Source organism: Brachyhypopomus gauderio, unplaced genomic scaffold, assembly GCF_052324685.1.
Source record: "Brachyhypopomus gauderio isolate BG-103 unplaced genomic scaffold, BGAUD_0.2 sc43, whole genome shotgun sequence".
Lineage (NCBI taxonomy): Eukaryota > Metazoa > Chordata > Actinopteri > Gymnotiformes > Hypopomidae > Brachyhypopomus > Brachyhypopomus gauderio.
Window position 1 is genome coordinate 774,220 of NW_027506869.1, and position 11,998 is coordinate 786,217.

The 11,998-nt window shown below is 51.6% G+C and overlaps 1 protein-coding gene across 4 annotated transcripts in view; it reads left to right on the forward strand.

Annotated features, from left to right (window-relative positions):
• Positions 1-11,998, forward strand: part of eml4 (EMAP like 4) — a 50,557-nt gene that overhangs the window by 25,093 nt on the left and 13,466 nt on the right. For 2 of the 4 annotated variants that reach the window (XM_076985770.1, XM_076985768.1), the window contains exons 2-11: positions 2,530-2,706; positions 5,869-6,001; positions 6,700-6,903; positions 9,175-9,312; positions 9,422-9,447; positions 9,618-9,650; positions 10,662-10,785; positions 10,972-11,121; positions 11,296-11,365; positions 11,865-11,975. In XM_076985770.1, coding sequence (XP_076841885.1) covers positions 2,530-2,706; positions 5,869-6,001; positions 6,700-6,903; positions 9,175-9,312; positions 9,422-9,447; positions 9,618-9,650; positions 10,662-10,785; positions 10,972-11,121; positions 11,296-11,365; positions 11,865-11,975 — 1,166 coding nt within the window. The remainder of the gene's footprint in view (positions 1-2,529; positions 2,707-5,868; positions 6,002-6,699; positions 6,904-9,174; positions 9,313-9,421; positions 9,448-9,617; positions 9,651-10,661; positions 10,786-10,971; positions 11,122-11,295; positions 11,366-11,864; positions 11,976-11,998) is intronic. The other 2 variants (XM_076985769.1, XM_076985772.1) reach the window with 2 other exon arrangements.

Sequence of the window (11,998 nt, forward strand, 5' to 3'; positions counted from 1 at the left end):
CACCTGCACAGAGCTCGCACGGGACAGACCACTGTGTGGGCGTGGGGGGGAGGGGGGGAGGGGGGGTGGTTTAATGTCACTGAGATGGTGCAGCACACACACACACACATATCCCATGATCAGGAGCGCTGAATGCTTTAATGAGTGTCATAGCTCTGTGAAGTAGCTGGTTAGCTACCCACAGCTAGGGTGCCTCCCCCTCCGCTCCACTTTAAAGTCATTCTTGGTTTCGGCTTTCCCAGCCACGCCCCCACCGTAACCTCTGGCCCCGCCCCCGCCGTCACCTCGGGCCCACCCCGCCCGCACTGTCTGAAGGGAGTGCGTGCGTGTGTGTGTGTGTGTGTGTGTGTACCTCAGATGGAGTTCACTGCCATTGCTAAACATTAACAAGACATGTCAGTTTAATGCTACTAGATTCAAATGTATACGTGGAAGTGTGTGTGTGTGTGTGTGTGTGTGTGTGTGTGTGTGTGTGTGTGTGTGTGTGTGTTGTAGCAAGGATAAGGCTATGAGCTTGATTGCACAATTCTTTTCAGCTGTGCTCTTATCTGTGCTGTATATCAGCCATCTCCCCGTAGCAAGAGCTTCCTCTACAGACCCGCAGGCCAAATGAAGTGCCCTGAAAGCAAATACACACACACACTCTCACACACTCACACACACACACACACACACACACACACACACACACACTCCAGCGGTGCATACCAGAGGATTGTTCCACTCAAAAGCCCTCGACTTTTCGGTGTGTGTGTGTGTGTGTGCGTTTGCTCATGTGTGTGCGTATGCTTGTGTGTTTACCATTTTATTATAGGAAAGGAATGCATGTGGGTCGCTTCCCATGTAAGTGTATGTTCAAGCAAGTGTAGACTGTGTGTAATTAAGTGTGTGTGTGTGTGTGTGTGTGTGTGTGTGTGTGTGTGTGTGTGTGTGTGTGTAGAGGGGCCTGAGGAGGGGGAATGTGGCAGGCTATTGTGAAATATGACAAGTCCAGAAGCCTCTTCCTTTCAGCCAGAATGGGGGAGGAGGTTTCTCGCCGGAACAGCGAGTCACCTGGGTGCTCACCCCCAACACCACCCAGTCCCAACACCACCCGTTACCTGATGATGGTGCACCTCCCCAAACTCCCCCTCCCCCTCTCCTTCTCCCTGGCCTCCTCCGAGCTGATGGCCCCTCCCCCCGGGGGCGAGGCTACCGTGCGGTGGACTCCGCCCTCTTCCCTCTGTGGCTCTCTGACGCAGGCGTGGGCAGCGGACGGGCGGAGGAGGGGAAGTACCCGCACAGAGGGAGGAAAAGCTGCCCGGGGGTGGAGGTGTGTGGAGCTGCCAGCAACCTCCGCCTTTCTGACCACGTCTTCCTGCGACCTTGAGAAGTTGCTTTTGTTCCTTGGGAATTTTTGCGACCCAGATAGAAGCTGTTTGATCTGCATACACGTGCGTGCGTGCGTGCGTGCGTGCGTGCGTGCGTGCGTGCGTGCGTGCGTGCGTGTGTGTGTGTGTGTGTGTGTGTGTGTGTGTGTGTGTGTGTGTGTGTGTGTGTGTGTGCGTGTGTGTGTGTGTGTGTGTGAACCTGCACGTGAACCTTATCTGCTTACTAACTTTGAAGTCTTTCATTTGTTCTCTCCTTCTCTTATCTGGATGATAACGAGAGTGCAGTTGTTTTGCCGGAACGCTCCAGTGGTGTTTCAACTCTCCTTTCCATAGAGGTTTCTGTCTAATCCCGAACAGAGAGCACGTACCAGAGAGGGAATTTCAAGAAACAAATTGCTTTAATCTCACCCCCTGGAAGGAGTTGGCCAGCACGCCCACAGCCGAAGGTCTGGAAGCTGTTAGGGGCTCTTTGCTCTCGCTGGTGCTTTCCTTGCCTGGGGTTGCCAGATTGGACTGATTGATCCCTGTGCTGGCACAGGCCAGCGCTTTAAAGCGGTTCAGCTTTTGGCTCGCATGAAGGCTAATTTGTTCAGAACTGCGTCTCATGGTGAACTCTGGGCTCTGAAATACATGTGTTGTGTTTGGGTGCCTGCAGTGAGTGAGTGAGTGAGTGAGTGAGTGAGTGTGTGTGTGTGTGTGTGTGTGTGTGTGTGTGTGTGTGTGTGTGTGTGTGTGTGTGTGTGTGTTGGCTCCTGGGGGCCTCCATGGTTGAGCAGCGTTCAGTCATGCGTCCGTGCTGACGGGCAGAGCAGGACGGCCTCCCGTGCTCTCCCTGACGCACTGATCTACGATCTCTGCTCACTGACCTCAGAACAGTTTCTCTGCTCCGTCCGGCTCTGAGTGGCTGGGTGCGGACCGCGTGGACCAACGCTGCCCGTTTGGGGCCTGCGGTCACCATCTCGCTGAACTCGTTGGGTTTGTGCTTTACTGTTAAACCATTATTACATGTAAATTTTTCCAGTTATGGTTCCCCTGTAGTAAACTGCTACACCGGTGGTCCGAGTCACTGCCTCAGCCCCGCCCACCCACTCTCAGCCCCGCCCACCCACTCTCTTTCCCCAGCCTGCACTGTCTGACGGGCCGTGTGTGTCCTCCACAGATGACAGCATCTCGGCGGCGAGCGCGTCCGACGTGCAGGACCGCCTGTCGTCGCTGGAGCTGCGTGTGCAGCAGCAGGAGGACGAGCTGACCGTCATGAAGGCGGCGCTGGCCGACGTGCTCCGCCGACTCGCCCTCTCCGAAGATACGGCCGCCAAAAAGCAGCAGAGTGCCAAAGGTGGGCGGGGTTACAGCTGGGGAGGGCGTGGTTACAGCTGGGCGGGGTTACGGGGTCACGTTTCCGTGATGGGACCGTAGGAGGAGCTGTGAAGTGTGTGTGTTTGCGTGTGTGTTTGCGGAGGGATTGAATTGAGCAGATATTTTGTTTACATGCTGGTACGGTTTTGCCTGCCTGAACACGGACAATAATGCAGCGCGTTTGTGGACACAAACATTTAGTGTTGGGTTGATAAAATGTGGCAGTAACATAGTGAAACATTTCATTCATGTAAAACATTCCAGTGAGTAGCCTCCTGTTAACACACACACACACACACACACACACACACACATTATGACAGCTCTCTCATTTTTAAGCCCAGAAGTGCACTCTTGAGTGGGCGTTCACTCTGTCCTTGGGTCTCTATCTGATACACTCACAATACCAAACATATTTCAGTGTCTCCCCCCCCCACATCATTTCTCCCTGTTTCTCTTGAACTCAAATTAATTCACTCAATTTTGAACAAACTCGAGTGAGACAAGCTGAGTGGGTGACCAGGCTGCAGAGAGCAGACGCATGAAACGGTGGAGCGAAGAAGAAACAAGATGAAGGATGAGCTAGAAGGGGGAGAAAGAGTGTGGTTCCTGACTAAACATCTAAACATCTGGCCCCGTCTCAACACCCCCCCACACACCACCCCCTCCTCTCCCGTTCCTCTACTCAACTGTGTGTGTGTGTGTGTGTGTGTGTGCGTGTGTGCGTGTGTGCGTGTGTGCGTGTGTGTGGTTCTCTTCGTGCGTGGCTCTTCTCACCGTGGTGTCTTCATGCTGGAGTGGGAGGGTGTTGAAATGTTTCGATCTTTTTTGCCATGGCCATCTTTCCTACAGAGGAAACGTGTATAAATGGCTTCCAGTCTGCTGTCTCGGGGTTCATCGTTAAGTGTTTGTTCAGGTGACGACGGCCAGCACACACCGCCAAAACCGAAGGTTTTTAGCTCAAAGCGAAACCTTTTGAAGAACAGCGACACGTCACAGGTGGCTCTGATAATCACGTCACGGCAGGAGCTGTTCGGGCAGAGACGACTTGCACCACGGTGCAGATTTAATTGATGGTTTACGTTTGGCTGACAAAGGGGTCAAAGGAGTGTGTGTCAACGTTTCTCTCTTCATGAAGAAGCTCCAGTCACCACCTCCGCACGTCAGCCGTCAGACCCGACGCTTGAGTCAACAACGATACAGCAACCTCCCTCCTCTCTTCCTCCCTTCACGCCTCCCCCTCTCCTAGATGAATTCTTCCTTCATCTGTTCTCTGAGAGTTGTTGACATGGTCCCTCCCTGTGGAAATGAGGAGAGGCTAATTGATTCACGTGCAGCTGAGATGGATTAGCTCTTTCTGCGATTACTACTGCCTTTTCCAGAGAGTTTATGTTCATTGCTGTCTGGCCGGAGCACTGGTCCTGGCTCTAATTCATTTTGCAGCATGATTCTGAGTGTTAGTCCCTTTCACTCTGGCAGCTGCTGAGACTGCCTTGATCTTGCCAGGCTCTGACAGCGTTTGAGAGTTCCTGGGGGGGGGGGCAGGAAGTGTGTGACATGCCTAAGATGGAAGGCAGAGACTTCCTTAGTTTCCTGTGGGCGTTAGGAGGTCACACATGGGTCCCCTATGAAACTGTCCAGACCCCCCCCCCCCCCACCACACACACACACACACACACACACACACACACACACACCGCTAGCTTGTGTGACTGTGAGAATGTCCCCACACATGCACTCCAATACTGGTGACTTTATGTAATTGTGTATTGTTTGAATTATTTGAAAATTATACTGTCTAAGTAGTACAAATTAATGAATGTATAAAATAATTAAATTAATTAAAGACCCAAGAATTAAGCCATCAAAATATTAAAATCCAGCTGGCATTGAATTAAACAATTCTGATATTGCTCTTAGGCCAGAAATTGACACATGAATGTACACACACACACACAGAGTATTCTGAAGAACCAGAGGCCATATTGTGCATGTTTCAACTGAAACCAGACCATGTGGCACTGACATCAGAACATACACACACACACACACACACACATACACACACAAAGTGATTAATCAAGCCCATCTCACAAAGGTTGCAGGGCACATTTACGCAATAACTGCATGCTTCATTGCCATACTATAAAAAGACAACAAACGTGAGAACATAATAAACACGTGAGAGCCCTTTGAACAGGCACACACAAATCAGACCTGTACACAATCAGACCTGTACACATGCACCACAAATCAGACCTGTACACAATCAGACCTGTACACATGCACCACAAATCAGACCTGTACACAATCAGACATGTACACATGCACCACAAATCAGACCTGTACCCAATCAGACCTGTACACATGCACCACAAATCAGACCTGTACACAATCAGACCCGTACACATGCACCACAAATAAGACCTGTACACAATCAGACCCGTACACATACACCACAAATCCGACCTTTACACACAGCCTGTGGATTTTAAATAGACTTGGGATTAGGAATAGAATCACCATGCTGAGATTAGACATGCACATTACTGCTTATCTCACAGAGATGCCCGAGATTACCATGCTGAGATTAGACATGCACATTACTGCTTATCTCACAGAGATGCCCGATACCATCGCTGCCCAAGATCCTGAGTGCCTGTACTGAGATCAGCTCTGTTTACACGGCTGCATGTTTACGCGTGTGCATTATTATTCATGATTTGCATGTAAAATGCTGATCCACAGACTCTGTGCACCGTTTGGTAGTTTTCCACTCTTGGCTGGTCTAATCCAGTCCCTTTTGATCCAATTAGCATATCCTCATCAGCACCCTGGCCTCGTTAAGCTCTTGTTATCCTCCCCTGGTTTGCACACTCCCTACCACTTCTGTCTGTCTTCACCATCCACACCCATAACATCTCATCGCGGTAACTCCTCGGCGAGTTCTCACTGACCTCTCCTCTCTCTCGATGAGAAATGAATCAGCGGCTCACGTTTGGCTCATTTCGGGCCAGGCCGCGCCTGCAGCGGTAGCCGTTAGAAACGCCCCCCATGTTCTGGGATCAGACGCTGAGTCACCACTCTTGTTCCTCGCGGTAATGGGACACCCGCCGCGACTGATCCCAGATCTGTCATGCAGGTCAGGCCCAGATGCGCGAGGCTTTGTCCATGTCCTGCATCACGAACGGCAGCTCCAGTGGACGCAGGTCTCACAGAGACAGCTCCACGGTGTCCATAGCCAGGAAAGAGACATTGTCCTCCGCTGCCAAGAGGTAAGACACACTCCAATACACACACCAACCAGCAATTAAGCAAACATAAGTATCATAGCTGCAGTGTTTGCCACTGTAATATGTACATAATCATCCATAAATGCAGAGCACACAATATTCCAGTCACAATCTTAGTGATACATTACTCATATTTCCCAAAACTTAATCAGTCCTGTTTCTAACTGTTATGTTTGACCCAGGACCTGTCTGACAAATGAATTACTAATCATTTTTGTTCCAGTATTTCATAAAAATATGTCTCATAAAGTACATAATTTTATCTGGCCTTCGACAGCCTAACGTGATCCGTATTAAGTGCATGTCAAAGTATATAAGCTCCTGGATAAAGAATACCACGTCCTTGTTTGTAGAGTAATTATACATATTTGTCATTCACACGCCCTAAAAACGGGGCCAGCGCTGTGATCACCAGCAACACTGTCTGCCGTAGTCTGGCCGACAGACCTGGCCAGTGTTGACCCAAAGGTCCTTTGTAATGTTTTTACTGTTTGTATACCAAAGATGAATGAGCATATTTGTCTTCCGTGTGCCTGTGTGTCTGGCCTCCTGTCTTCTCCGTGTTGAGTGTTTGCGTCCTTCTAAACTTGTGCCTAATTTGAACTTCAGCGTTGACCTCCCTGTCGGTGACCTGCCCTGCCACCGTTGGCCGGCCCCTGTTGTTGTTTGTTTCTTTGCAGCGGTGGGGAGAAAAGAAAAGACAAACCCCCGATGGAGGGAATCAAGGAGAAGGAGGAGCCCCCGCCACCGCAGGCTAATGATAAACCGCCCTCCACCCCCGGCACCCCCCAGGCACCGTCCCCCTCCAGCCACTCCCCCTCCCCACACCCCCCCCAGCCCCCCAGGCTGACCCCGGAGAGCAAGGGGCCCTCGCAGGCCAAAAGGTTCCTCCCTGCGCCCGCGTCACTTTCCTACAACGCACTGCAGCGCTTCCGCAAAAACCGTCTCGCTCTCGCAGGACTGACATGCTTCCCAGAACCGGACCCCCCCCACACCCAGCACATTCAAGCGCATCGTCACGTCCAAACCCGTCCGTTCGCGGTTCGAGCCTCAAGGCCTCGTGGTCCCTCAGGCGTCCCGGGTCATTCTGGGCCTGGATCCCTCTGCTTTTTTTCCCCCCCTCGTCGATTTTGACCCGATTAAGACGTGGGACGGACCAGCGGGGCCTTGGGGATGACGTGACCGCAGAGGACGTCCGCGCGGTGAGCTCACGAGGACTCCCCCGAGCCCTAACGCTGCGACGGGGCTGCGTCACGCCCTCTACGTGCGCGCATGTCCTGACCTCTAAAGCGGGCCGCGCTAGATCTGTCCACCCAAAGACGGGAGTAACGGGAAACAGATGTCTCGGCCCGAGCTCGAGACCTCCCCCGCTGCGACGTTAGTCCGGACCGCGTCCCCACCTGCGTCCAGCAATCGGACGTACACATGAGCCTAGGCGCGCTACGACACTGCGAGCAATCATCTCACCCTGCATTTACCACAAGCTCGGGGCCGGTTTTAAATATTCTTATTAGTTGTGTAGCTTTTCCAATCCCGTTAGCCTAAAAGGCAATTAGCCTTCTCCTTAAAATCCAATCCCGTCCACAGACGGCCTGCGCGCTGGGAAGGAGTTATTAGCCTTGACCTGGAGAAATAGCCAGTTAAGGCATCTGTAAACGATTGCGTCAGTGCAGAGACTCGGATGACTAGCGCTCCACTCCCAGAATGCCGAGTGTGCAGCCGCTGTTCGCCTGGCTGTTAAGCGTCGAGATCTACTTTCAGATATCAGGCAGCCACTGGCTCTCTCCTCGACCGCCGTTAATGCTCGTCTGAGTGGTGGCTTGGTTTAAAGTTTCCAGCGACCCAGGGAGAGCGATAGGCAATCTGCCGCTGGGAGAGCCGTGTGTGTGTGTGTGTGTGTGTGTGTGTCTGCGTATCTGCCTCGGGTCATTCTCACTCTGACTGGGAAGCATGTCCACTCTGCAGGACCTGAAATGATCCCTTGTTGCACAATGTTAATGGAAATCAGGGGATTGTTTGCGTGGTGATGTGCTCCAGGCGATTAGTGTGTGTGTGTGTGTGCGCGCGCGCGTGCATCCATGTGGGTGTGAATGTGCATACACAGCGGATCACCCTCACTATAACTGACTCCATCAATATATGGGCTATGCAGACTGATATATCACTAACCAGTTTAAAATAGGGTCTTTTAAATGCTGCAGTATGCAGTCATCAGACACAGCAAAATGGTAATGAAATGGTATTTATGTATGATAATTATTTATGCCTTTGACCTTCCGAGCTATCCTACCTTTTGAAGTAGCAAGTCTTTAAGTACATGAAGGTATTTGCTGCTTATCCAGGGCAGAACTGTTAGCGTATACTAACATAGACTGATTGGACCCCCTTCTTTTCATGCCCACACAATGATTTATTTATTGGAGGTATTTGATTAATACAATGAGGTATTTATTGGAGATCACCATAGCAGGGGTGATCTGCAGCTCAGGTTTGTGTCTCTGCTATTAACATCTTCTCCTTACACACACAGCTCCGCATGAGGAACGCCCTCCCTGACTGCCTTCTCTCTTGTTCTAGCTCATCGTCTCCTCTTCCTTCTCTGTCCCGCGTTTTGGTGTTCAGCGTCTGGTTCTCTGGTTCTCAGCCGAGTCCTGCCGTCGTCCTCATGGTGGGGGGGAGGGACGGGCCCGTGTTCCTGCTCTCGGGCGGGCCCGTGTTCCTGCTCTCAGCTGGGCCTCTGTGCGCATACTAATCTTGGAGTGGGAGTGTTCTCTCTCTATTGGCCCCGCCTCTCGACTGACGCATGTGCCGGCCCTTTCCCGGAGGGACCGCCTCCTCGTAGCTGTGCGCTACATATCTGTGGCGCGATGGTGCTTTTTCTTCCCCTGGTCCCCTGCTTTTTCCAGGATTTGCGATTAACCAATGAGCCGGGGAGGCGTGTGTAGACGAAACTCTAAAAATACGAAAAACGAAAGCCGAGCGCCCTTCCCGGGTGGCTCGCGCGAGCCGATTGGTCGGATTCTAGCAGAGAAGGGTGGAGAGAACCCGCCCAGGCTTCACACGCCTCCCCGCCCAATCCCGTCGCGCCCTCCCTCCCTGCCACTGTCATCCCCACACTCTCCACAACCGCTGTCCTCCGTCTGCCCTGTCCACAGGGGACACGGCGGCAGGCGGGGCGGCATGGAGCGGTCCCAGAGCAGCACGTGGGAGAGCGGCGAGGACAGCAGGAACAAGCTGGTGAAGGCCGCCTCCACCTCCAAACTGCTGGCCAAAGTCGTGAAGAACGCCGAGAAGTTCGTAAACGCACTAGCACTAGCGCCGCCTCGCCGTTTTTTAAAGACCCAAACTGGGGTTTGACCAATCGTCTGTTTAATCCACTGGGTTTTTTTTTCTCTCGCACAGGCACAGGGATCCAGTGATAAGCCAAGGTAACGTCCTTCTGCTTTGTTTCATTAGCCCCGCCTCCCGCCTCTCTGGCCCCACCCATCTTATAATAACTGTTGTTTGTTGTGGTTGTCAAATCATTAGTCCTGAGCAATTCCTGGTCTGTATCGTCCTGTGTTTGTTTTGAGAGATGTTGTTTCTGTCCCATAACCAGCCAAAATGTCAACCCGTGAGAAAAACAGCCAAGGTAAGCTCCCTTGGGCCCTGGGACAGAAACCCCTGGTCAGAATGAGTGCGCATTCAACGTCTCCTGCTTCTGCCCCGCCCACCTCTCACCCAGATTCCCTATTAATTAAGCTAGCTGGCTCTTTCAGCATGGCTAAATACAACGTGCAAACCAAAAAACGGTTCAACAGCCTCCCCTAATAACACGTTGATCCAGGCGAAAGATCAACGAACCTCCCTCTCTGATTTCTCTCTCTCTCACTCTCTCACTGATTCCAGCCTGACGTGGTCAAACTGAACCTCTCTGTCTCCCCACCGTGCTGTGGTGATTATAAGGCGTTTGCCTTCAGGGTAACAAGGGCTAATACACTTTTACATAGCTCATCTGGTGGAAGGCACTTTGGTTCATTAAGCACTAGAGTTTGACAGGCAGAGGAATGTAGCTGTGTAACATTACCCTCTGGCAGGAACCAGTCAGCTCCTCACTCGGGACACGCCTGCCAGGGCTGTTACGCAAAAGAATACACTCGTGTCTTCACGAACGGCTTGAGGAGGAAGACATCGGTATGGCACGCCAGAGATGTCTTTAGATCAGTTGTTTCTCAGTAGCCTGAACACGCCGCGAACTCCGTTTGAACTCGGCCCAAAATGGAGGATGCTAACGGGACGGAACCGGAGGTCAGGGAGGAGAAACACGACGAGCATCAGATCCTCGGGCTCACACACTCCCATTCGTCCACTCGTCCATACTTCCTCTCTCCTTCCTCGTGCTTCTGTCCTTCCTGTCTTTAATCCTGTCTGCGCTCGGACGCCAGCTCTACGCTTTTGGCCTTCTCAGCATGGCGCTAACATGTGTTGTTTGTGTCTTGCATTTGCTCGGGCTTTTAGCGGAAGGGCATGTTTCCAGAGTTTGCTTTAAGTACTTTAATGGCCAATGATGTTATATTTAGTGCAGTTATACCATTCGTTTTTGGTTTTCAGCACAAAGTCCACCACTGTATACGTATGCACGCTCAGAGTGATCTCTCCACAGAGGGCGACTACATCAAAATGTTCATGCGGGGACGTCCCATCACCATGTTCATCCCGTCGGACGTTGAGAACTACGACGAAGTCCGAACCGAGCTGCCACCAGAGCGACTCAAACTGGAGTGGGTGTATCCTTTCTAGAACCTTCCACGCCCACGGAACGAGACTTCCCGCTCCTTTTACCGAACTCCTACGAACTTCCCGCTCCTTTTACCGAACTCCTACGAACTTCCCGCTCCTTTTACCGAACTGCAGACCTTTTTTTTCTTTATTTTTCTGTCACCCCTCGTTCTCTCCTTGACACACCGGGGCAGGTTTGGCTACAGAGGCCGGGACTGCAGGGCTAACGTCTGTCTGCTGCCTACGGGCGAGATCGTCTACTTCATCGCCTCCGTGGTCGTGCTCTTCAACTACGACGAGAGGACACAGCGCCACTACCTGGGACACACGGACTGCGTCAAATGGTGACTCCGCCCCCCACGGCCCATCACGCCGCCGAGCGCCCAGGCTGCCCCTCCCCCGCACGCCACGTATAGCTCAGTGCTACAGTGGGGCGAAGGCAAAGCCCAAAGTTAATGTGCATACGATGTGCGTGAATTCAAATGTTTATGGATTTTTTCCGTCCTCGTCTGTCCCAGTCTTGCGGTTCATCCAGATAAGATACGCATCGCTACAGGACAGATCGCAGGAGTGGATAAAGATGGCAGGGTAACTGATATATACACCCACACATTTACACCCACACATTACAAAGGCATACTGTATTGTCCCAGCGTCCAACAGTGCGTGCTTTGTTCCCGCGGATGTGTCATTACGTGTAATGGTTGTAGGTGTGACCTCAACCGTGGTGTATTTTTACACCTTTTGTGTTTTGGTGTTTTTTTTTGCTTCCTGTTCATGAAAGATTAGCCGGATATTTACTTGCTGAAGTACACATCCATCACAGATAAAGACACTTAATTAGAGGAAATGTCTTCCAACTCCGCCATTTGCTGTTAATCTCTTTATCCCTAGTTTTTTTTTTTTTTTCACGTCTGCTTCTGTGTTTTTGAATCTCACTCCGTTTTCTTTTTTTGACTGCTGTATGTGTCAAATATCATGGGGTGGGAGTTCTGTGTAGTCCTACCTGAAACAGAACACCTGGACCTGACAATGATTAATACACCCTTTCTCTCTCTCTCTCTCTCTCTCTCTCTCTCTCTCTCAGCCTCTACAGCCTCATGTGAGAGTGTGGGACTCAGTCACTCTGAGCACGCTGCAGGTCATTGGTCTGGGCACCTTTGAGAGAGGAGTGGGCTCCCTCGGCTTTTCTAAAGCTGTGAGTGTGTGGTGTTGCTATAC